The following is a 27,233-nucleotide window of genomic DNA, read 5'->3' on the forward strand; positions in this document are numbered from 1 at the left end:
ATATCTGGGAAAGTACTAAAACAAATTATTAAACAATCAATTTATAAGTATCTAGAGGATAACAAGGTAATAAAAAACAGCCAACATGGATTTCTCAAGAACAAGTTGTGTCAAACCAATATAATTTCCTCCTTTGACTAGATAACTGGCCTAGTGATTGAGGGGGAAGCAATAGAAGTAATACAGCCTCACTTCCGTAAGGTTTTTGACAGTGCCCCGTATGACATTCAATAAGCAAACTAGAGAAATATAGTCTGGATGCAATCCCCAAAAGGTGGGTGCACAATTGTTTACAAAACTGTTCTTCAGCATAGGAGATAATGGTTTTCTGTTAAACTGAGAAAGCATCTTGAATGGGGTTCTGGGCCTAGTTATGTTTGATATTTTCATTAATTACTTGTATGACAGAATGTAGTACACCTAAAATTTGCAGGTGACATAAAGGAAATGTGTCCTTTTGAGGAAAGCTACCACTTCAGTAAAGAATGGAGGGGAGGGTTATAGTGCCTAAAAAAACAAATCTGAGTCAACAGGACAGTGCTGTTGCAAAAAAAAAAAAAAAGCTAACTTGATTCCAGGATGTATTAATATTAAAATCTGGGAAGTAATTATTCTGTTCTATTCAGCACTGGTGGGAGATCAGGTGAAATGTGTCTGTGTCTGCCCTTCCCCCCCATCCTTCTTTACTTCCTGCTCAGGCTCCAGTCCCTTCAGCCCTACCCAACCCAGCCAGAAACTTCCACTGCTTCTCCTTGAGACAGTCCAGAGGAGAGCGATGTGCATGATAAGAAGTCAGGAAAACAGACCTTATGATGAGAGGCTGAGAGCCATGGGACTCCTCAGCCTGGAAAAGCGCAGGCTCAGGGGTGATCTGGTGGCCGCCTATAAGTTTATCTGGGGTGCCCAACTGGGATTTGGGGGAATGTCTGTTCACCAGAGCGCCCCATGGGATGACAAAGTCAAATGGTCACAAATTCCTCCAGGACCATTTCAAGCTGGTGGACATAAGGAAGAACTTCTTTGTAGTCCGAGCCCCCAAAGTCTGGAATAGACTGCCTCCGGAGGTGGTTCAAGCACCTACTTTGAACACCTTCAAGAGAAATTTGGATGTTTATCTTGCTGGGATCCTATGACCCCTGCTGACTTCCTGCCCTTGGGGCAGGGGGCTGGACTCGATGATCTTCCAAGTTCCCTTCCAGCCCTAATGTCTATGAAATCTGTGAAATCCTTGGCCAGACTGGGCTGGGCCTGACTGCTGCTGATTGTTGTGATCCAGAGCAGAGCTGTAGCAGAAGGTAAGGAGGTGGTGGGCGGGGAGTAGGGGTCAGACACAGGAGTGGGGTAGACAGGCACAAGAGAGCAAGGGGTGCGGGGGAAGGGTGCAGGGTATGGAGCAGGCTGCTGGAGGAGAGCTAGAGTGCCACTGGCACATCCCCAGGATACAGGACATCCCCTTGCTGAGGGGTGTTTCCCCAGCCAATCAGCAGTGAGGGGTGAGGCCACTGCCTTGGCCAATCAGCAGCAAGGGATAGGGCTACCACAGAAAGGCCACCTCCTTCCCTCCCTTCCTGGCTGGGAACCCTGCTCCTCCTGGTTGTGTGTCTACCTACTTCTAGGCATAGTGAATAGAATTGTGAGGACAAATGATTGACGTGTATTTCCACTAATCAACTGAAAAAACAGGAATTTTTGCAATCTGTTCCTTATTGAGAAACTGACAGGAGGTAAACAGTAGGGCTATGCAAAATTTCACTGGCTGTTTCGATTCAACAGTGTTTCGACTCATTTCAAGCTGGAAACAGCAAAATTGAATCAAAATGAAGGGCTTCGAAACAGCCTCAAAACAAAATGTTTCAAAGTTTCAAAACGTTTTGAGTTTTGAAGCAGCCAGCAACCAGATGGTGGGAGACGGGAGAACCAGGGCTGCGCTCCCAGCAGCAGGTGGGAGTGCATCCCTGGCTCTCCGCACCTCCTGTGGTCAGGCTGCAGGAAGCTAATCACAGTGCAGGGGAAGGGAACTGAACCAGATCTCTCAGTTCCCCTCCCCAGCCCTTAGATTGGGCTGGGGATGGGAACTCAGTCCAGCTGGGCTGACTTCCTTTCCCCAGCCCAATCTAGTGCTGGGGATGGGAGCTCATCCCAGCTAGGCTGCCTTCCCATCCCCAGTGCTACAATCGGGCTAGGGATGGGAAGTCAGCCTAGCTGGGCTGGGTTTCTTTCCCCAGCCCAATCTAGCACTGGGGAAGGGAACTGAGCAATCGGGCTCGGTTCCTTTCCCCAGCACCCCGGTCCCAGGCAGCAGCACCTGGCTTCCCTCCCTCATCTGGCAGGCAGATCGGGGGCCCACAGCCCCGGGAGGACTAGCACAGCCTCCGCAGCCCTCCTAGGGTTGCAGGTCCCCATCTGTCTGCCAGTTGAGAGAGGCTGTTTGGAGCTTCATTATATTGAATGGGCAAAACGTCAAAACAGTGTAGAAACAGCTTCACAGTTTCAGCAAAGTGAAACAGAACAGCTGTTTCGAATCTAAATTAAATTCAAAACTGTTCTGTCAAAAACTCAAGTCAAAATGGAAGGGTGCCATTTTGCATAGCCCTAGTAAACAGGTTTAAAAACAGGACAGTCTGATATAAACCAGGACCAGTGGCCACCCTAGGGAGAGCAGGAGGTGGGGAAGCAGGGAGTTGGGGATCAGGGTCAAGCATGGATGGGCAGGTGGCAGTAGGGTATGTGACAGTGGGGATGTATGGCATGGGGCAGATATGGATAGGGATGGGCACAAGTGCTGGGGGATAAGGTGCAGGAGAGCCAGGGGCAAGGGCCTGGCCCATCCCCACCTCTGCTTTCCCCGCCATAGGTCAGGGGGGACAAATATAAAACAACCTTCTCTGTGTAAAATGACAACAAATTTATAATTTTCCAGGTATAGAATCTAATTATTGGTGGGGATCATCTTAAATTCAAAGTTGTCTTGGATGTGGTGAATTCAGTAATATACGGTACCATATATAGGATATCTGGTCATTTTCATCATCTAAGAGCTTTATAAACATCCACTTGATAAATTATACATATTAGAAGGCAGGACTGTATGGGAAGGCATATTAAGTGATGACAGGAGAAATGTTATGGGCCTGATCCTATTCCACATACTAGGTGCCAAAGTATAATCCTGTTCCACCCTTATCAAATCCCTTAAAATGTTAATTCAGTGATTTTTATAACATGACATCATCTTAGCTTTATGACCAAGTCACAGGCAGCAAACAGGGGGAAGACTTTTGTATGAACTCTTTTTCAAGGATTTGAGTATCATGGAATGGGGTGATAGTTGGACGCTAATAGATGGAAAAGCAATGGACCCTATGCCTTGGTATATGTGCTGTACGAGTATAATGGAAAAATGAAAGGAAGATACAGCTACATTAGTTCTGCTATATTTCTACAGTAGAAGTTATCAAAGATGTCAGGGAGTAAAAGCTGAAAGGGACTGAGGACTAATCCCTGTAAAAACTCCCCAGAATGTGTAGGGAAATGTGATAGATCTAATGTGTCTGAAATGCAGTATAGCATTTGATATGACACTAGATGGGGAATTCCTGAAACTGAAGCAGGAATTCATTGCTACACGATTTATAAGGTACAATTTCAGTGGGAAATATTTGTGAGTCTAGCCCACAATATCTCTCCCTGTTGCTGTCCGGGGATATTAACATTTCTAATTTCATGGAGATTGGGAGGATAATTGGAATAGACTGTGAAGTGGTTAGTGTTAGTGTGATAGAGCTATATAAGTAACTAACACAGGTCACTAACTAGGGATTACTGATGGGTAACAATAAAATATTTCATAATAAATCAGTTGCAGGATTATGTGGTGGGGTACATGTGTTGTAGCTGTGACATTCCAGGAAATGTGCAAGAGGTGAGAGTTCTTTCTGCTGCTTAGCTTGACCTGGATCTACTTCTCCCTGAGACCTGGGGAAGGTTTGTTTGTGCCTGGGAGCTTGTCTAACTTCTCTCCCAAGTATGCAGTTGTTCCAATAAAAGATATAAGAGAAGAACTCCTACCTCTTGAATTACCATATTTTTTGTAATAATTCCTGTCTCACAAGCATTAAAAAAATAAAGGTTTGATTAGACAGGTTTATTCATAGTATCGTGTCCTGGTATCTTCTGTTTGTGTGTGTGTGCTTACTATCGTTTTATAAAGGGAAACACTTGTTATAAATTCTCTCTTTTTTTCTTATTCTAGTGTTACAAACCTTAAATATTGGGGAAGATGTGAGCCTGTGATTTCAAGAACTCTTCAGTTTCTAAATGATCTTTCTGTTGGATATCCTTTTTATTGTATATTCTATATCCTGTTAGGTTATAATATAGTAAAAAGTGATCATAAGAGTCATTTTCCTACTTATTTTACAGTGAAATGATTTGACCCCCTTGAGAATATTAATACTAGTTTAGTTTGCTTTACGCTTTTTATATGTAGTGCATTTTTAGGAAGTTTTTCCAGGATGATTTCACATAATTATTCTCAACGGAATAGAATCCATATGATGAGATCATTAACACCACTGGTCCTGTTCAGAATCGTTTGAAGTCGGTATCTCATTGTCTCCAAAGAGAACTAAACTCAGCCCATTTTGGCCTTGATTCGCTTTAAGGACCTGCATGCTGCTCATGTGCTCTTAGTGTCATGTATGGACATGGTGAATCGGGACCTTTTTGTAATAAACACCACAATAATCTTGTGGGAAAAACAGAATGGGGCTCATTGCTTTTTTGCTCTGAACAGTTAGTCAAAATCCAGTGTGTTAGTTTTATGATTTGTTGCAAATTTTCTAGCAAGGACTCAAGTCGCATCTTAGTCACAAGATAAAATAAAATACATTTTTGCTTGCTGAGCTTCCAAGTCAGGCAAGATAATATAATTTTAAAGAAAATTAACAATTTCCATATTTTCTTGCATATAACATACACCTTTTGTCCCCCAAAAACAGCCCCTGCAAAATTGAGGTGCATGATTTTGGGGAGCTGATTTTCTGCTTGGGATTCAAGCATCCTGCTTTGATTGCTGCTCCACAATTCAGCAACTGTGGTATTACTATTCAGGCAGCTGAAGAAGTCAATTGACTTAATGGCCCATTGATGTCCACTCACAGGTGTTAATGACAATTTTTTTTTAATAGGCTTGATATTCCATTAATCAAGCTAACTTAAGGCAATTCTGCTGTCTGCTAGCTCCTGCTCTGTCTTCTCCTATTTTACAGCCAAAGCAGGAAATGGAGGTAAGCTATCTAAGGATTAGGCTCTATCCCTGCTCTGTGCTGTGATAACTCAGGAAAAATCTTTCTTTTTTTCGTTCTGCCTTTCTAAAACATGGTGTGTATTATGCAAGAAAATATAATAATTATTTTGCCATATCATGATATTTAAGTAGATATAGGCAACAGAAGACATTTTCAAGACTGAATGAAAAATTATATAAGTGGATTCCTTAAATATTTAAATAGTAAAAGTTTTAGTTAACCTTTTTGAGTGAAGAGATTAATATTTTAGTCAAACAGAAAGGAAAAGAAGGTGGCCATCATTTTATTTTTTCCTTAAAATTCTGGTCATCTTAGAAAAGTTGTATTGTATTTCCTTATTTTAAATTATGCTTATTGTTTTGCAGTCTGAATAAGGGTGTTTTGTTTAGGTAAAATTATACATTAGTTTGCTTTTTTTTATACTTCATTGCTCTTAAACCAATATGTGAGATATTAAATCTTTTAATGTCACCACACATGTAGGAATCATATGAAACCTAAATATTTCTAAAGTATTTTATAAAAACCAAGAGAGAGGATATATTGCATTGAATGAATAAACATATGCAGTTTTTAATGTGCAGTTAGGTATTCTGTAAGTCTCCTTTTTTCCCTCTAAAAGAACCATGAAAATCACATTTTACTTATACATGGGCTTGACCTATTATTAGGCCCTCTAGAGTCATTACCTTTGTACTTGCAGTCTGAAATACCAAATCCAAAATCTTTTCATTAATTGTATTTTTAGTATTTATAGTTTATTTAACCTGTTAGGTCTTTTCTCTGGTTATTTGATTCTTCTCTGGGGTTTTGTAAGTGCAATGGTAATTCAGAGTTTTGATCTGTAAGATTGACTTCAGCGAGTATTGACTGAGTGAACTTGAGAATAACGGTGGTGGACATATGTGCAAGGTTGGCCTACAACTGAAAAAACACAATATATTTATGTGTGTCTAAACGTTGTGCCCCTTCTCATTGTAGACTTTTATTTATTGTTATTCATTTTATTTGGGAAGCTAATATTTGAGGTATAGAAATGTGAAGTGTGAATGACAAATGTCTTGCCATCCTAGCCAAAAGTTGTGGGTCAATATGCAGTATAAATTATTGATGCATCTAATACTTGTTTTTAAGGCTAAAAAGAGACCTAGAAATACACTGATGACTAATAATTTTAATTTTATTCTGGACTTTGGATAAAGTAGCTGAGTTGGCTCTGTATGATTTGGATACAATATAACATGATAGAAAGGAGTACATATTTAATGCCCAGAGCTTTCCTGAATGATCAGTTTGTACGGAAAATTGTTTCTGTATAACAACTTGTGTTGCTAAGAGCTCTGATGAAAGCAAAGCTTCAGGTGTGTGTGTGCGTGTGTGTGTAAAGGTATGCAAAAGCAGCAGTAGTATTATTTATGAGATATACCAAATATGTATCAAACATACTTGAGACTTATGAAATAGCAAATATGTATGCAACATACTTGAAAATTAATAAAAAGAAAATTAACTAAAACGATAAAGCTAAAAATATATTTAAGTACTATGCAAAGGAAATGTCTTTCTGAGAACAGTAGCATCTTTGGTTCAGATTGGTGGGATAGAATAGAGATAGCTCTAATACCAGTTCACTTCACTGTGATGTGTTTGTATTAGTTAAGTTTAAAATTGTGTTCCTTGGCAAACCATAAAAGATTTCAAAAGTATTAGACACCCACTTTTGTGCTGGAATTTAATATGCAACTTTTTATTGGAAAATAATCGTCCTTGTCTGGCAAAATCCACCATGCAATATTTCTGTTAGTAGGCATAATGCAATAAAGACAGGGAGGGCTATTTATCACTACAAATTTTGAGGATTTCAGGATTCTTTTTATTATTTTAATATATTTCTTTGGTATTAAATCAGAAAAATGATAAATTACACCTGTCGAGGCTGTTTTTCCTTTTTTGCTGGAAAATGATATACAACCCAATTTCACTGGTCATTTTGGCTTTTAAAGATATGTATTTTTTTCTTATAAAAACTGTACCAGTAGGGTTTTTTTAAATAATAATGCTGAAGTACTTTTTATTTCAAACATATGAAGTGGTTTATAACTAGTGCCTGGCATTGCAAACTTTGGCCTTTTCACACTGTATTATTTTTTTTAAAAAGGTTTGAATATACATTGCTTAGAAAGAAACAAGTATGTTTTAAGAGACTGGATCTAGGGGCTCAATTTTCAGTGTATAATATAAGTTAAATTTGATTGGGTTGAAAGGTTAAAAAATGTGTTTAATTTTCACATTTGTCCAGTATTTAAGTCATTCAGTGAGTCGGTGTTTGCATGTTCTTAGAAATTGGATTTATATTTGTATTATGTCATCATTTCTCAAGAGTCTCTTAGAATTAAAAGAAAAATCATAATTCTACTAAGCATTCTACATAGCAGCCAAAAGAAAAAAAAACTGACATTTTTAACAACAAAAGGAAACACAAGATTTGTCCTAGTATCATATTTTACATCATTTTAACAATTATTCCATGTTTGCATATTTAGAAATATATTATCCCAATTTGATTTTAAAGCTCAGTTATTTGAATTATAAATCATTATGTCCCTTCTAGCTGGTCAGTCATGAAATATCTTTGAATTCATTTACATAATGGAACATGTTAGTGGTTCCTTTATACCAGTACAATCATAGTGTTCCCTCATGTATGTTTAGTGCTTTCTAATAATTAACTTTTTCTGTGTAGATTATCTATAACAAAATAATTATATTTTCATTGTTATTCTGTAAAGCAACTTGCTGCAAAATACTTCGTAGGTTTTTTCATGCTTTGTGCTGTTATGAAAGAATCTCTCTTATTAATAGGGGAAATTGTATAGCTTTGAAGTGTAAAAATAATTGAGTATTACCAAAATGCTGTAGATTAACCAAAAAATAGCCAAAAGCTGTTCTTAAAAATGGTTATCAAACTTGCCAAAAAATAGCTATCTACTCCATCCATTTGTTTAGGACAACTGGATAATTTAAAAAATAGTTTTGTCAATTTAAAATAAAAATTGATAATTAATAACTCCTACAATAAAAAGACCTTATATTAAAAGAATATGAAGGTTGCCTGTTCAGTCTTAACTCAAGCACTTGTGTATATACATAACTGTACAGACTGAAATTACAGGATCACATGCTATTTTTTTCCACAGGACCCCTGCCTCACTCAGTTCAAGAGCTGAATGATGCTCAGTGAAAAAGGCAGCTGCTTGTTGTTTTTTTATCCTCAGTGTAGAACACGAGCCCAAGACTCATTTATTTTATATTATCCAAATACCACATGAATAGGGATTTTTCTTCTTTTTATTTTTTTAGATTTGTTTGTGGGGTTCATAAAAAAATAATGAATAACCCTGGATGTCAGGAAGAATTTCTTATTCATGTATTAAAGATCTAGAACTGAAGCACACTTAAGTGGTTCTTTCAGGATGACTCACAAAATCTTGGGACAAAAACAACAATAGTAGAACTCCTGGGTCCTGATCCATTACCTTAATGACTAAATCATTCATCATTTTCCAGTGCCTCCCGCCAACACTGGTTACTCGTCACAGAAGCACTTCAGTAAAATAGAAGTATAACAGACCCATCTTCGTTCAGAATATGCAGTACAGCTGCAATCAGTGTAGAAATAAAGAGTGTTTAATGACATGAATGCGAGAGGCAAGGATTTCTTGGGATGATCTCTTCTGTTAGACCAACTATGTAGAGTTAAACAAGCTTTCAAATGCAAGTAAAGCTGGGAAGGAATGTCTTGAATTCAAAAGCTTGTCTTTATCCCAGCTACATTGTTGGTCCAATAAAAGATATCACTCTAACAAATCCTTACTTCTTACATAATTCGGGAACATCACTGCTACAAAATCATTCTTACACTACCCTAATTACATGAACACGTACTATCATAATTCACATAGCGAGGACAGGGTTAACAACTTCTGAATGTTTCTTTAACTGAGTTTTCCAACATTCATTTTGTCTTGATATTTTTAACAGGCAAATGAAAAAATGAAATTCTGCCATGTTCAATTATTTGATAAGTCTCTCTAGAATACTACCCAGAGTTATCTAGGAATACCGGCCACACGTTGACTGAGAGTAGGTTTAGGCTATACGTCAGGAGGCGCTACTTCACAGTCCAGGCGACTAGGATGTGGAACCAACTTCCAAGGGAAGTGGTGTTCGCTTCTACCCTAGGAGTCTTCAGAAGGAGGCTAGATAATCTCCTAGCTGGCCTCATTTTATCCCAGCATTCTTCCCTACCCACGGCAGGGGGTCAGACTTGATGATCTGCTCAGGTCCCTTCCAACCCTACCAACAATGAAACTAATATTCTGTTCTGTACCCTATATACATTCAGTAAGGCACAGGAAGTTATGATTTGTTCAGTACACACTTACATATAAGTTACTGAAGGTAACTGGAGTTGTGAACCTTTCTGGATAGTCCGTAATCACCTTTCTATGAAAATTGATAATGCATTCCACTTTATTTTGCACAGTAGAAGACTCTTTAGTCAATGCAGTCTAGAAATATGCCTTCATAGGATTTTTCCTTATAGTATATATACGTAGGCTTTGTGTTCTCAGTGGATTTTTTGGAGCCTGTTTATTTTAATGTTTATTATAACCTGTTGCAAGTGTGTGTAGGGGGGAAGCACTTATTTTTATAACTCAAGCAATTAAAATCAATTTTCTTCTGTCCATTGCTAAACAGCTATGACCTAGAAACTATCATCTTCCAGATAGCAAGTTTTCATTTTATTTTCAAAATAAAGTGAACCATTCAAAAAATGTAAATTTTCGTTCCATTTATTTCATTTTCAGTCGTTACATATAACTTAACTGCATGTGATAAAGCTTTTAAAAAAAGCAAGAGCTCCCTGCTCTAGTATAAGCATGCCAAATAACAACCTAAAGATGAAACCTGGTCAGTTAGAAACAACTAAAATGACACTTTTTTATAGGAAACATATAGAAAACTTAAGTATGCAGTTACACATATCACCCATAATACTTCTCCTCTGTAAACAGATTTTCAGCTTTCAGGTATGTGAAAAGGTGGCATAAATGGTAAACCATGGGTTCTTTTGATGGAGGAATCTTTAGGGACACTATAGTGATAGAAGAGTCAGAAACTGGGTGTATGTCCTTAGCCAAAGGACAGGACAGCCTGTCTAAGTTCTAGCTAGTACAATGATCCCTATGTTACCTCTTCAATTCATATAATTTAAAGCAGCCTATAGAGCAGCCTCTCCCCTATGTTCTGCTGATGGGCACTGAGTAGCAGGCCTCACTGGGGACTCATTGCTAAATGACTTCAGTCAACCACGTGACCTCAAGAGTCAATTGCAAACAGAGCTAGCATACATGCATTGCTTGTGTTTTGTTTAGAATGGAATTAGACAGCAAATGTGCACATATTCTTTTTTTAAAGTTTTTGTTTTTAAGAAAGCTTTGCATATATATTTTTAGTAAATAGACCTTTGACGTACAAGATTCGTTCTGAGAATCATCTTTATTCCTTCCATAAATACTCTTTTGTCAAAACGTTTTTTTTCATTAACACTGTGGAAAGGGGAGGTTTTAACTACTTATGGGAGTGCCTTTACACACACACACACACACACACACACACACACACACACACACACACACACTTTTAAGGTATATTTTAATATATATACTAAATATATACCATAAGTAGTGTCTGTGTATAGATATCCTGTTCAGGTAACAGGAAATACCCTGTTCATAGAATCCCAAAAAAGTAGGGCTAAACGGGATCTTTGTAGGTCATCTAGTTCAACTCCCTGCCTGAGGTAGGATCATTTCTATCCAAACCATCCCAAGCAAATCCTTGTCTGACCTATTACTAAAACTACACAGGCAATCCTATCCCACAACCAGAAAGCATAATAACATCCTTATATGCCATGGTTAAAGCTGTCCTTCTGCTGCATATTTGTATCTATTACTTGTCCGTTTGCAAAAGAATCCTAATAGGATATTTTCCTAAAAGATGTCATGGCATACTAATTTCCTTAGCTAACTAGTCTTCATCATTTCATAGGGTCAGACTCGTAAGCTTAAGTTAGTAGCCTCCTTGCCAATAACAGAAAATGTTTTTAAGGAAACTACTAAAATGTAATTTCTTCACTTTAAAAAAAAAGTTTTTTCTTCAGATGGAGAACAGTGAGTATTTAACATCAACATTTTAAAATTAAAAAGATAAGCACTAAATGATAATGTATTACCATATAAATTTCTCTTTTCACTTATTAACCACATGTGATCTTCCAGAAGGTCCTCACTTTCAGAATTTGTAGTTTAGTGTGTTGTAGTGTTACACATTGTTTTTCGTTTATCTACCTTTCTTTTGTAATGATTCTGTGAGACAATATGAGCTGAAGTTGTGCATTTTAAATTGGCTCTGTAAGGGTGGTCTAATTCATTCTGTATCTTCTTACCATTGTCTTTGAGGTTTAAAAAAACCCATGGGGACTAGGGTGTTCCATCAGTGTCTTACTGATCATCATACAAGATAACTTCAGAAAAGAAAAATTACAAATAAACAGCATTCTGTTCTGTCCGTTCATTTAAGGCTACCAGTCAACCAGTGCCACCACCCAATAGCAACCTTTCAGCAACAGGAAACTCCATTGGCTGCTACTATTACAAAGCAGCAATATTTTCTTCACAAAGCTGATAATGTGGTGTCGTGTGGAAAACCAGCACCATTTATTGTAAAAGAAAACTTTCAGTTTAATTATAAAAATCCTTTAGTTCATTTGTCTCTTTTGTGACTAGAATATATAACATGAAAAGTAATTGCTTTGGTTAATAATGGATAATCTTTTTTAATGTTCTAAAGAATATTTCTGTGCTATATATTTAAGAAATTCAAGGTAGTCTTTGAGAGAAACACTTTTCTACTTTTAGTTAGTAGCTGTATCATACATAAAAACCAATTATATAATGATGAAAGTTTGAAAGAAAATGCAAATCTCACCATAATGTTTTAAAGGCAGATTTTCTTAACATCTGTTACTTATATTCTCTTAAAAAAACTAGTGAAAATAGATGCTGTGAAATTCATGCTTCAGACTCACACAGTAAGTTTTTGTATTATGTTCAAATATTTTAGATATAGCCATAATGTTGTAAACCATTTTAACTTTTAATGCATTTCTATTTTGTCAGAGTAAACACTTCCCTTTTTTGGGTGTCAATGATAATTACAGTCTCAGCGACCTTAGGTGCCGAACAACATTCTATACGGCTCTCACCCGCCTCCTCATGGTAGATCTAGGTAAGAGTCTGCTTAAGATGTTCCTCAGACATCTTGATACCTTTTGTAAGCTTACCAATTTTAGTAACAGAGCTGAAGTAGTTTAAGAATATTTAATGATAGGTTAATGCCATTAAAAAGCTCAGTTAATAAGGAAGATACGTTTGATCTCAATGGTATTTATAATACTGCAAATCAGCTTTTGAGGTTTGTGGCTATTTAAATGCAATACTTATTTTTTGTTTGTAACCTTCTGTTATGAGCTCTACAACCAACCTCAGTAGATTTTTCTTTTGCACAGAAGGCCTTTACACACTGTTACTAAGCTAATTATTTATATGATCAGAACCTGATCTTGTGATGCGCTGAACCTCTTCGGCTCCGAGTAGCATCAGTGGGTACTCCCGACATGTGGGTGCTTACTTTAGCAAGGATTAATATTACTTTGTATAAATTCTCACTGTATAGGAAGACTTAGCGATTAGATTTTGAGTTAGATTCAAATTATCAGATCATTGAGCAGTTGTGTAACCCCTAGCTGGGGATCCCATAGAACTCAATCATATTTTCTGTATGCGTAAAATTAACTGCATACATTAAGGGTTAAGATTCAATAAGGAATTAGGTGCCTGAAAGTTAGGTGTTGGCCCTGAAGTGGAATCCCAAATGCTGAGGTTCAGTATCAAGACTCCTTATATGCTACAAAGAGAGTCAGGCTCCTCAAATTGGGACCCAGAACAACCTAGACAATGACCATGACCATGCATAAAGCGAGCTGCTAGGAAAAATGGAAGAGTTGTATTTGAAATTCCAGTTCTTCTCAGATTTTGGACACCTAGCCAGATCTGCAGTCAAGTGTCTGTATCCAGTCTGAATGCCTTCTTGAAAGTAGGCACCCACATTTCTTTAAAAAACTGAGCAGAACTTACTCTTTTTAAAAGAAAAGACCTTTTTTGTGTAACAGCCTAGCAATTGAATTGTTTCCCTAAGAAGGTAAAGACCTAGCTTCACTTCTCTCAGTCTTACGGAATCAAACCAACATCTTTAACCTCCCAGCAACATACCCTACACATCCCTCCTGTTGAAGCTGTGCCTTTGCATAGAATTAAATTCAAGACTTTGCGCAGAGAGAGACTACAAGAGGGAGCAGGTTTTGGTTGCCTATCACTTAGGGCAGCGCTGTTCAGCTGGAGGCCCAGAGGTTGTATCTGGCCCTCAAGGGCTTAACCTTTGGCCCTTGGTTTTCCAGTCCAGGTGTCACTTACCCAACTGCTCTTGCTGCCAGGAGAGTCCCCTGGCTCCCTCTCTCTCTTTTGGCTTCCAATTTCTGCTCCCACCCATGGGACTGAGAAAGCCCACAATGGGGGGACCTGGGAAATCAGTGCAGGGCAGATGTGCTGGCATGGTACATCAGGAGGGTGTCTGCTGTGCAGTCGGGAGAAGGCACCTGTGCAGTGTGGCATAGCATGACACAGCCCAAAAGCATTTGGCCTGCTAGGGTGTGCAGCCTACATAGAATATCTACTCAGAAGTTTGACAGCCTTAATTTAGGGTAGTCACATGGGAGTTATGATGCTTGTGTTCTGGTTTTTAATGGATAATCTGTTTCTGTTTTATCCAACAACTATTTAATGTAAAATCCATAAAGAGTCTGAGGTGCATCCCTTAGTGGCGAGGGAGAAAATTCCTTAAGTGCTCTATAGAATTAATTGGGTTCTTATCAAGTAAGAATGACACCTTTTCAGTCAGCTTGTAAGAACAGATGTCAGCTTTTGATTTAGCAAGAGGTGGTTATATCCTAAGACAAGTAACAATAACCTCAGAACATTTTCTAAAATCTTGTAGTATGGTTTGGGGAAAGTAATGGGCTATATCATCAGCTGTCCTGGCCTTGGAGTAGTGACGTTCTGGTGTTATAGCCCTGATGGTCCAGGAAATGTGCATGATGCAAGGGTTTGGGGAGGGGGGTGTTTATTGTTCCATGAGCAGAATTGGACAAGAATTCTGACAAGCTTTCAGGTACAAAGTACCATTCTGCAGGTCTTGGATTAATAAAGTCGTTATAGCTATACTAATTTATCAGCCCAGGAGCCCGGCCACTATATGCATTCATTTGCAGACATAGTATTATTTCTCTTAAATATTACTGTACTAAGGTACTTTTCTAGTAAGAATAATGGACTGCTAGTTTTCCTAGGTAGATACAACACTTCTTTACTAAAAATATTTTTTCTGTTGTTGGCATCATCTTCCCTGCTGTTTCTTGTTTTTAGTGTTAGATAGAGATGATGAAAAGAGGAATTAGACATATAAACTGATTTTCAGGCCCCTGCACCAGGGTTTAGGCAACCAACATATATGTGAAATAGGTTCACACTGAAGCCTGTACCTACACTAGTAAATACACCCACTGCTGATTTAAAATTAAAAAAAAAGTCAGCAATGAATGCAACTGAACTGAGCCTAAACAGTCTAATTGCAAGAAAAGACTAATCCATATTCAGCTTCATTTTGTTTCTAAAAGGTTTCTAAACATAGTGGCTCCTGTTGCAACTTGCAGCTAACCTTTTTCAGTGCCCATTAAGCTGCATGCTTTGCTGACATTTATTGAAAACAATAGATACATTTCCTGTATAAATCAGAACCTGCAGCCTCACTAACCTTTTCTATGGGGAGAGGAGAAAGAATAGATGGAATGAGTCCATCTAAGGGCAAAAAATCACATCTTTAAAGAGAATTTGTGTGAGCAAGTGCCATGCTGCTTGATAGCTCTCGTCCAGTGTGGGCCAACCCTCTCAGCAGGCTTACCAAAAACTAAGCCCTTCTCCCTCACCAAGTATTGCACCAATCCCCTTCCCCTGCCCGATCTGCACTGCTTCACTGTCCCTGCCCTATCTGCCTCTGCTGCCTGCTTCTTTCCTAACCTGCCATGTGCCACACAAGAGACTGACTGTGCCACTTGCAGCATGTGTGCCACAGGTTGGTACCCCTGCTCTATGCAAATGAAACACAGGACTAGGAGAAATGTGACTGTGCAAAAATGAATATAGTGAAATTGAGTTGAGCTTGATTCATCTAGGTTAGCTGCTAGAAGACAGGTTGTAAAACATTAGTTTTCATTCAGAGAGAACTGTTTATATTGCCTGTCATCCTTTTCAGGCTTTATAAAATAAAATATAATTAGGATTTCTTTATGAAGGTGTTCATACTACTGACTTTTTAAAAAAATGTACATATAAATAAAATTAGGATAAATGTTGTGGGATTTTTTTAAAGAAATAGGGAGTGTGCATGTTCAAATTGAAGTGTAAAATTCACTGCAAATCTGTCTTAAACAGTACATTTTAAACTGTTTGTATTTAAACCATGTTCTTTGGAGTGATTCAAAAATACAAATCAAATATGGGAAAAATAGCAGTAGATTAATTGGTATTTGCTTCAAAATGCACTTTGGTTTCTGTTCAACAATTTGAACCTTGTTTGAATTTAATTAGACTCTGAATTCTTTATATGCCCCAGGTTGTGTGTCTAATGAAAATAGGCTTTTTGGCAGTTTGTAATTGTACCATTTTATCACAATGGTCCTTGGCCTGAGATTTCTAAGTAAACTAAATATTCATTTGTGTAAATTATGAAGAAAACTGTTATAGAAATATGAACAAAATATTTTCTTTAAATAAAAGTTTTGAACGATGTTAATGCTGTTTAATAATCCAATTTTTCTTTTAATTCTGGTTTACCAAAGATTTTACAAACTGCAGTGCCAGTCAAAGTGAGTCCAAGTTCATTGAGTATAATACCATTATTACAAACCACAGCCTGGTCTACCCAGTAAGATACATTTTAGCATGCACAAATCCACCAAAATATAGTTAATACATTTCTTTATTTCAAAGTGCATGATGAGGCTATAAATATAGGCAAAGGTAGCTTGGATCATAACAAAAAAGCAGTTTGCAGTAGTACTTTGTTCATGGAATAATTTGTTCCTTTTCCGGTTAAAATTAACGTTATCATTTCACTTCCCTTTATTGTGTAATGATAATGCATGGGTACTTTCTTTTACAGCTTTTTTTTAACTGAAGTAAAATATTTTAGGAATGAAATGTTACTGTTTTGGTTCTTTATCACGGCTTCTTCCTGGCCTATGCAACTGTACTGAACTTTAAAACAAAAAAGTGCTGAAGGTACCTTTTCATATTGAAGAACTACTTAGTTTCCAATGAAAAGTGACTTGTATCCCAACCTGTCACACAACCTCTCTACAGAATGGCACAGTAGAACTTTGTAGGGCTCCTCCAACACAGTTCTTTTTGCAAGATTTGGATATTAATTTGTTTGCTCCAAAAGAAATTATAAAAAATAAATAAAGAAGTAGTATCTGAACAATATGTAAACTATGAAATTAGAAAATAACTTTTAATGGATATAAAAACATAAAGGGAGATTATAAACGTAGATATTTATATAGCTGTTAAGTACTTCCTGATGAGTGAGCATTTTTAAAGTTTGTATCATCTCTGACAAATTTAACTTTTTGAAAGTTGGCTTGGTAGAAAAAAGGTTTGATAGGTCATTCCTTTCTCCAGTCACAGCAACAGCTATAGAAGCTGGTAGCACTGCATGGTTCTGTAACTGCCAAGTATTTCCCTCCATAAGACCTTTTTTTCCTCTTGCTTATGACTGCCAAATTTTCTAACTGAAGTTTTCTGTCAGATAATTTTAGCCAAAACATTTCTGCCATGTATATAAATGAAGCAAGAGAAAATTCATTGCGTTACCCATGTTAAAACTTCTAATGACTTTTTCTTTAAATTGCTCTAGTGCTTTGATGTCATGAAGCAGGAACAAAAAACTTGGCAGAAGTGTGGCCTTTGTGTCAAGGATGTCTTTGGCTAGCCTTGAGAAAAAACACCCAGATTTGATAAAGTGATAAACCTTTGAAAAATCTCAGTTTGCAGATTCTCAGTGAAGATTTCTTAGATTTTTCTGGCTAGAGTTCTGAGGCATCCATCCTCACTGAGAGTGCTAGATTTTCTCTGTACAGGAGGGGGGCAGAAGCTGACATTAAGGAGCCTCTCTCCTGTGCTTTCTGTGACCTTGCTAATTTCCAGGCACTAGGATGGAGGAATCCATCCTACCCAAGTCAGAGGGAACAGGAGGTGTGAGGAGGAAAAGAGTCTGATGACATTTGGATGAAGGTGGGGAAAAAGACTGTTACTGTCACTAGCTGAGAAAGGTGGCTAGAGTTGGTGGGGAGCAGAAGACTGGACCTGGGCGATATGGAAAGGAAAGGGAGGCTGGGACTGGGAGATGGGCAAGAGTTTAGGACTGAGAGCTGGGGTGAGAGAAGACTGGGATCATGCAAAACTGGGTGCTAGAAGGCTGAAGAAGATGGAACCGTTGAGAAGAAGAAAGGAAAAGTAATTAGGGTTTGGACTGACAAAAGATACTAGGATTAGAATGGGTATAGGGGTAGGAGAGAGAACAGGAGTCCATGCTGACAAGAAACTGGGCTGTGGGAAGGTACCTGAGACTGGACTGGTTTAGCAACAAGTGGCTGGGGCAATAGATCTAAGATTGGATTACTAACCTGGAAGAGAGTAGATTAGGAACAAGTAGTAGGTCAGGGAACAGACAGGTCAGAGTCAAGAACAGGTTGGTAGGCATGGATGAGAAAGCGTCAAGCCTTTGGGGGTAACAGACAGAAGAATAGCAGTGGTACTTTCAGAGCCTGGTCTGGAACCCAAATTCCTCAACTTTCACCCAGCTCCTTACAGTTATCAAGTATCTGTGAAAGGTGCTGGCAACGTGTCTCATCCCCTCCAGTGTTGGTCCACATGGAAGGTCACAGCTTACTCTTGCCACAAGTTATTCCCATTAGCTCAAAAGGAAGTGGTCTGGGAGGGGGTCTAAAAGTTTCAGTGCTGATGATGGTCCAGTGGATGTCAGTACAAAGCCATGTGATGTAGTGTCTTTATTCATTTTGCTTTTTTAAAAACCTAGGAAATCAAGAACAAAATCCTGTTAAGGTTAAGGTTACAAATACAAGCTTACAAAATGTAGGAAATGCTACAATTCAGATGACGCAGTTAGAATTTCCTTTGCTTTGTGCACACGAATCATGATGATAGCCTTCATTTATATGATCAAATACAGCGTTTTAGATACGATCCCTGCCTTATTCATTGCAAAAGATGGATAGTCTCGCTTCATGAGTAGCTTTAGTATTTTTTTCTATTCATTATTCATCCTGTGAGTCCATGTTTTACTTTCTTTGTACACTATTTAAACTCTGTTCTGAAGACAGAATTATTAAATTTCTCCTGAACTTTTCTCCTGAGCTTATCAGACCCGAGTGCTTCACAAATGATAATTAATTTAGCTTCATGACATGTCTCTGCAGTGAGGGACTATAATTGTCCCCATTTTACAGATGGAGAGCTGAGACACAGATAATAAAATGAAAAGTTTTCACTAATTGTGTGTGCCAAGTTTTGAGACAACTTAAGCCTGATTTTCTCAAGTACTTAGCACTTTGTCAAAGCACAACTTCACCTGAGTTAACTTTGCAACTCAGTGTGCTCGGCATACTAAGCAAATCAAACCTCAAGATATCAAGTCAGGCACCTGGGAAATGAGGGACACACAGTTAGTGAAAACCTGTGAAAAGTTTAAATGACTTGTCCAGCATCACATAGGAACTCTTTGACAGGTAAAATAAGGCACAGAAGTCAGTTCTCCCCAACATCATTTGGTGGCCTAACCTTGAGGCTGACCTCCTTGTCCCTGCCTTGTTGTCTATGCACCTTCCAACTTGTGTAACAAATCAGGCAGGAATCCTACAAACAGAAATTATCTTTACTTTTCAGCCCTGATTTTATCCTCATGTGCATGAAAATGAGACAGGGGCTATATGGACTAAATACTGTGTGATTGTGCCATTTTTTAGACATATGCTCATACACAGAAGGTTTGCAAGTGTTTGCACAGGCAGCCTTTATACTAACTTTTCTAACTGTAAAAATATTTATAATATTCCTTTAGTATATTTGTAATACATGAAAGGAATATAAATAAATAAGGTGTGTTTATTACACAGAGGTGTGCATACACACTACTAGAAGAATAGAATTATAAAAGGGGGAAAAAAGAGTAGTCTCAATTTCAAGTTATTTGCAGTAAATAACTTGTCTGTATTTTTTTATTCAATCTGTGCGCCTCAGTGAAAATATTTCAGAACTAAGGGCCTACTCCTTTTGCTCTTAGCTCAAGCTGCCCTTCACTAAAGGTCAGTGGGGGTCTTGACCTTTAAAGGTGTATAGGATTGGGTACTGTCCTGCCAAATGGCAGTATGAATATGATGTGATGCTCTGTTGTTGTTGTTTTTTTTTCCCTCCTTAGGTGAAGATGAGGATGAGTTTGAAAATTTCATGCTCCCCCTCACAGTTTCATTTGAAACTCTAACTCAGATATTCAACAATAGTTTTAAACAAGAGGAGGCAAAGGTAGGTCATTTCATTTTTAAGGAAAGAAAATATTTATTGGTAAAATAGGTTAATTGTGATGAAAATATTTTGCAGCAGATTGACTTTTGTATTTTCATCTTTGCCACATACATTTGTACATATGTGTATAATTTCCTTTATAGTATTGAGCTAAAAAGTCTATATTTGATTTCCCATAAAAGTAAACGACTTTATAAATGCGCAATTAAGCCATTGGGATTTCATAAGTGTTTTGCAGATAAAGTGATCTCATTTGAGTCACATATACACTCAGTGGGACAGATATGCCTCTTGTGGTATTTGGTGTGTTTCATATATGAGTCCTTCTTTCTGTGTGTATCTTTTTATATACATTAACATATTTATTTGGGAGGATAAGGAGAGATGCTGTAATACACTTGATAAAACACTGCATCTTTAAAGTATTTTTTCAAACAAGAATTTAATATATAAATCAAGACTTTATTAAATGGCTGGGCATATATGTATAAATAGGAACTGGTCTTGAAGTATTGCATCCTTAAACTGAACAAAGTGATTAGGATAACTGATAGCTAAATAAGGTTTTTATGTGCCTGTGGGAGCCATATTAGGATTGATTTGACAAGTCAGTTCAGCTGTGGCAACAGTCATAATATCTAACACAACATTATGTTTTATTAGTAAAATCCTTAAGTGTAGCAAGCTGTTTGTGTCAAAACAACAGTGTATTTTAGGCAAGAAAAAGACTTGCTAAATGGAAACAGCATCATCAGAAATGATAATACATTAGGGCAGTATTGCATTAAATAGATTCCTTTCTCCTATTATGAAAAAACAGTTAACAATGCACTCTAGAGTGCCTGTTCCAGATACATACTATAATCTTCTAAAAGCTCTAACAGTAATTTTTAATTTACTATTTTAAAATATGATGGAAACCTTCACGCTGCCTCACCATCATTTGCCCTCTTTTTTTCCTGGAAATATAAGCAGTAATCAGAAGTGCTATCTGTCATACATCTTTGCATGACTAGTGGATATATAACTCATAATACCCACTTGGATTAAATCAATATTTTAGAAAATATGAATGGAATGGAAGATCACATAATCTAGATTCTACATTTGTTGTTGCCTTAAGTATTTAATTTGTAAACTGCTTTATATTATATATTGAATAAATATAATTATGATGAGTTCTTTTGCTTTTTTTGTTACTAATTTTAAAAATTAGAACTAAGACATCATCCTTTTAGAACCATTCTGTTTGTAAGAAATTTCATTTATCTTATTTGAGGATATTGTCGTATTAAGACAATTTTGATGCAGTTATGTCTGGTTTGATAGAAACCACCTTACTGGAGACATTTTAATGGAGTGGAGTCATATATCCCTAAACAAGCAAGTTCTTAACAACCCTGGAAAGTGACTGCTTGATTACACTTTAACGGTATTTGCAAATAAAATCACAAGTAATTAAGGGGAAATCTCCAGGCTTTTGAGCAAGTTTGATGCATGATAACTGCCTGATTCAGCTTCATCTAGAGTAATGCTGTGTAGACAAGAGCTACTGAGATCAATAGCAACATAATGATAGTGGCAGAATTAAGTGAGTAACCTGAGAACTGTGTCTTCAAAATGCATGCAGCTGCCACAAGCCAGGGCCACACAGTGCACTCCGTGCTTCCGTCCTAAATGTTCATCAAAAGACGCCCTGCAGGAAAATGGAGTTAGATGCTCTTTATTGCTGATCGTGTCTCTTGCCACATTTATCAGGGAAATTGGATTAGCAGTTGGCAGCTGCAGGTAGACAAGGTTCTGCAGTGATTAAATATGCAGCTTGGCTGCATTTGTTGTGACAGACCTTTAGTAAATTCTACTGTAAGCACCATCTGTCTAATTTGTATAAAGAAAACTTGGTGCTTTGAGCTACCAATAAAGAACTAAATCTGTTGCTTTATTGTAAACAAAACTTTTGCTCTAAATTCTTTTAAACATAATTTATTAGGTTGAAGCTATTTTTCTATCATGATGAATAAATAATACATGCAAAAGTGCTTTCAGGTACTTTTTTCCCCCCAAGTACTGGGAAAAAAACAGTTCAGTTTTGTACTTCAATAAAATGTTTAGCATTCTGATCTGCAGGGAAGTGACACAGTTAAAATATTACTATGAAAATGGCCCATGACTGCCAAATTCATTTAATTTGTGGTTTTTACTAAGAGTTTCTAACGGGCTGTTTTTATATATTTTTAAATTCACAACTAAAAAATAACTACAGCCAAAGAGCTCTTGTTGAAATACATTTGCAGTTGACCAAGCTATATGTAAAACTTATGCCTGGGTTTCTTTTCTGGAAAAATGTAATATAATTGAAGAAGACCTAGTATGTGTCATCGGCTTTTTTCCACTTTGAAATGAATAGGAAAAAATCATAGTATTAAAACAATTGCCAATTCTTCCCTTCAGATTCTCTGGATTTGCCCTGACAATCCAGTTAAGTAATATATTGACTAGCTAGCCTGAACCTCAGTGGTACTTTTATGTTAGTTATGACATCATCAGTTTGAATAGAAATGAATGAAAAAATATATCTGAGGGAAAAGAGCAGTTAAATAGCAACATGCTATCTTTAGCTGGTTTGTAGAAACTCCATGCTGTTAAATTATTTAAAATCCTTGATTTTCAGCTTGCACACATTAAAAGTTTTCACACTAAGTGCCAAATGTTGCAAACAGCACTTTAACAGAATGATTTTGCTTTGATCCCTGTAGCAGTTCCTGAATAATTTATCACAGGTTATTGCCTTAATTCTGGAGAGGGATAGAGCAATAAAGGCAGATGAAAACACTCCAGTTGAAACACCTTGGGGCCTGCTCATTCCTCTGACACGGCTCTTTTGTTGGAACTATTTAGAGGTTATTAAGACGTGTCTCCAGAATTAAGAGTATGCTGTAAGGATGAAGACAGCCATCTTAATTCTAAAGACAAAGCGCAATGACCCTTCACCTTTTTTTTCTTTGTTGTTATTATATAGTAGAATTATGAGGGTAATATTATAGCTGCACCCAATAGTGCTACTATAGTTAAGGGTCTGTCAGACTTTCCATTACAAAACCTGTTTTGGGGGTGGGTGGTGTGAGTGGTATCTCGTCTGTTTCAAATTGCATTAGTCAGAAACTTGGCACACATTGTCAAGTCACAATTCAAGTTTAGGGTTTCTTCCTATGGATGCTTAAATGCTCAGTTCTTTTCCAGTAGCAATGCATGAAATATTTTTTTAAGATTAGACAATAATGTCATAATAGAAAAAGCAGTCTTTTAAATTCATTAAAAGTAGACTTAGCACCTTTTGCTTTACAGATGAAGAATATTTTGAAACCAATCAGTTAGGGCAAAAATTAGTATAAAAATTAATTTATGTGAAAGCCTGCATTGTCCCTCTCTACGATCTACTCACCATGCCTCTTGGATACACTGTTCTTTACTTATCCTACATCCTTATGCAGTGTTGCTGAGTACTCCTAACAGCTGTGATTTTGCACCCCAGAGATGACTGCATTCCAGTGGTGAACAAAATGTTCCCTTTGTTAGATTACTTTGATTACTATGTTAAATTTGTGAGATACTCTTCAGTTCTTAAGACTGAAACCCCCAAAGGTGATACCTAAATGTATCATGTTATTTACTATTTTTCTTAACAATTTTTATAAACACAAATACCTTTGAAAATTCATGGTCTAACAAGTCTATTCCACCACCCCTTGGAGAGGTCAGTGAGCAAAGGATTCGGAGTGAACCCTAACCTCATTGAAGTTAGGAAAGTGTTGTCAATAACTATGACACCAGGGTTTTACCTGGGGTCTCTGTGTATCTAGCATTGATTTAGCAGTTCTGGCCCCAGCGTCTGTAAGCCATATTGTCATTTTATAAAGTAAATTTCCAGTGAGGAAGTATTAAACCAGTGAGTTCAGTATGACATATGTACTAAAATATGTAATTTTATAGATCACAATTTATATATAAAGAATAGTATGCTTAATAGTGGTTGCTGTTTAGATAATAATAGTTTTGGAAAGCATTGTTATATAGCTAAAGAAATTCATTTTCTTTTCTCAGTTGCTCTTTGATACAGAAATTCAAATGGCAGATGAAATTACCTTGTTCTTGCAAGGTTCTCTAGTACAAGGCAGTGTCATCACCTAAACCATGTTGCACACATACCGTATTTTTTGGACCATAAGACGCACTTTTTTCCCCCCAAAAGTGGGGGGAAAACGAGGGTGCGTCTTATGGTCCGAAGGTGTGTGTCCCGGGGAGACGGGGCGGACCTTGCCCGCGGAGGCGGCGGAGCCCGAGCGGGACACCCGCCGCTTGTTTATGCCGTGTCCCGGGGAGACGGGGCGGAGCTTGGTGGCGGAGCCCGAGCGGGACATCCGCCGCTTGTTTACACCGGAAGCCGGCGCCCGTGCCGGTGGCCGGGAGCCGGCAATAAAAATGGCCGGCCACCAGCACACATAGTCTCTCCTGCCATAAAAACTGGGTGCGTCTTATGGTCAGGTGCGTCTTATGGTCCGAAAAATACGGTACATTTAGGAGTAGCTTCCTTGTCTCACTACAAAGACATGTTCTCTCCAAGGAATGTTTTCCAAAAACCAGTTACTTTTACAAATGAATGGATAAGAACTGTAGGGTTGGTGGGTGGATTAGTTATGTGTATGTAGGCCCTATCCACCACCTGACCATGGGTTATTTCTTTCTGTGCATGTTCTACTGTATATAAGAAAGGCAAGTTCTTTCATTGGATTCCTAGTTTTGCCTCGTTCTCTAGAAATGTCTTAGCTTTTTCTTTCTGTAGCTAGAATGGACAAAAAGCCAAGACTGTATTTAAATCCTCCTATTAAATCCTACCTTGAATTTTTTGTCACATATTATGGTACAGACAAATACAGCAATTTTATTGATATCAGAGGATACTGATACAAGCTTTTAGAATGCAACTACTATCTCTATTTGCCTATAGCAATACAACTATAGCAAAGCACCTCTAATTATAACCTTTCTTAATTCAGAGTCAGTTTTAGGGCAATGTAGCTAACTTGTATTGCTACAGGATCATTCAAATATAACAGGTAGATCATAACAGCTGATGCATATGCTCCTGAGCAGCAGCTCCCCCCATCTTTTTAACGCAGCTAAAAAAAAAAAGGATGTCAGTCCATATGTGTCGGTAACACAGTTTAATAGGAAATGAAAAATTATATGAAACTTCTCAAATTCTTTCTATTCAGGGCACAAATCTGCTAAATATTTATTTTCCACATTGTGGAACAAATGTATCAATTGCTAAATTGTAGATAAATGCAATGGTTAGGTCCCAGCCTTCTATGGGCTGATTGTTTCCTGGCAGGTGATCTCTATTACTAAAATTTGTCAGAGTTCAGGGCACTGAGAGTCTTGCAAGGTCAGGCCATTTCCCCAACTCCAAGGAAATCCAGCTGTTAGGGTACTTATATCAACAAGTTACCAGTTTTTTGCAAAGAATCCAGTTTACCATCCAGTAAATATGCACAACTCCTACTGAAGTTGATGGGGTTACTGTATCTGTATTTGGAAGTAGAACTGAGCACTTGTATGAGATCCTAGTTTTACCCCTGTATATAATCTGCTGCACTCCATTTAGTTCGTCTGAGAGAGTTTCAGCTGATATGTGAACCTTGTCTTTTGTACTTCTTCACTTATAAATATTTTAACCTTGTCACCAAATACAGTAGTCTTGAAGATGTATTTTGATATCTAGCTTTTTAAAGAAAGAAGAAAAGGCTAAAGCATTAATCTTCCCTCCTGATTCCTCTATATGCTTCAACAGTTTAGCCAATCCCTGGAGTTCTTAGGTATTTCATAATGAAAAAGGAATATAAACCACATCTATAATCCATAACTAATATTAATATGACATATTTATGTTATTCAGTAGTCAAGTAAACAAAACATAATTTATCAATGAAGTATTCTGTACATTGAAAACTAATTTTTCATTCACTTAAAACTGTCAGTGAGGATTATCTACCTGGAAAATTTCATCAGCTTTTGAGTTGTTCCATGTTCCTTAAAAAACTTTAAATCTTTTGACAGAAAAAATAATGTATATTTTCACTCTAACACAATTAATTAAAATGGGGGTGCACAGAGTTTGTATCAACTTCCAAAAATTCATTTTTTGGCTGAAAACTTAGAAAATGACATCCCAAAAGAGTTTTTCAAAAAGAGATAAGCATGTGAAAATGAAAAATAATAGAAATTTTAATATAATCTTAACTGTAGGTTTAGTATGAGGATCAATTAGTCTTATGCCTCACATAAAATACTGCAAGCTTTCATTAACATTTTATTACTGATATCATTCCTTTAAAAGTGCTTCTTGTACTAATATTTTAAACATAAATGTGTAGCATCCGCAGCTTATGTTTCTGAGTTTGATTTATTCAAAGGTACAGAATACATTGAGTAACGCGAAACATTCCCTAAGCATTTTGTTATGTTGCTGCCATAAACTTGGGCAAATTTTGTTTGTTTAAAAAATCTATGGTTTTCTATAGAGAAGGATTTGAAAGAGACATTTAAACTAATGAATCAAAATCAGATATGTGCTCATTATTGGCTGATTATTACTCCATCTGCTCTGCGCTAACGTGAAAATCAATTACTGTGTCTCTTTCCTACTGACAGCGTATGTTGATCGGGCTGGCAAGAGATCTTCGAGGGATTGCCTTTGCACTGAACACAAAGACCAGCTACACCATGCTGTTTGACTGGATGTATCCTTATTACGCTATGACAATACCAGCTCTGTGCACAGAGGGATACCAGGCCCCTTGCATTAGTTTAATAGTATGGCACAGTGGGGAAGAGGAAACAAAGCTAAATGAACTAATGTGTAATCAGCTAAAATTACAGCACAATGGCAACCATGCAGTTAACTGAGACAGACCATAGAGAGGTCACTTTTTGTTGGTCACACTAATACCCTAGAAAATATCCAAGTGGTTCCCAGTCCCATTGCTAGCCCAAGATGTTTTGTTAAATATATGGTGACTTT

The 27,233-nt window shown here is 37.3% G+C and overlaps 1 protein-coding gene across 3 annotated transcripts in view; it reads left to right on the forward strand.

Annotated features, from left to right (window-relative positions):
- The window catches only part of RANBP17 (RAN binding protein 17), a 284,697-nt gene that overhangs the window by 173,501 nt on the left and 83,963 nt on the right, over positions 1–27,233 (forward strand). For all 3 annotated transcript variants that reach the window (XM_090064588.1, XM_090064589.1, XM_090064590.1), the window contains 5 exons: positions 4,253–4,333; positions 12,405–12,468; positions 12,557–12,665; positions 20,049–20,152; positions 26,864–26,952. In XM_090064588.1, coding sequence (XP_089920714.1) covers positions 4,253–4,333; positions 12,405–12,468; positions 12,557–12,665; positions 20,049–20,152; positions 26,864–26,952 — 447 coding nt within the window. The remainder of the gene's footprint in view (positions 1–4,252; positions 4,334–12,404; positions 12,469–12,556; positions 12,666–20,048; positions 20,153–26,863; positions 26,953–27,233) is intronic.

Source organism: Crocodylus siamensis, chromosome 10 (genome assembly GCF_052110815.1).
Source record: "Crocodylus siamensis isolate JL-2025a chromosome 10, ASM5211081v1, whole genome shotgun sequence".
NCBI classification, from domain to species: domain Eukaryota; kingdom Metazoa; phylum Chordata; order Crocodylia; family Crocodylidae; genus Crocodylus; species Crocodylus siamensis.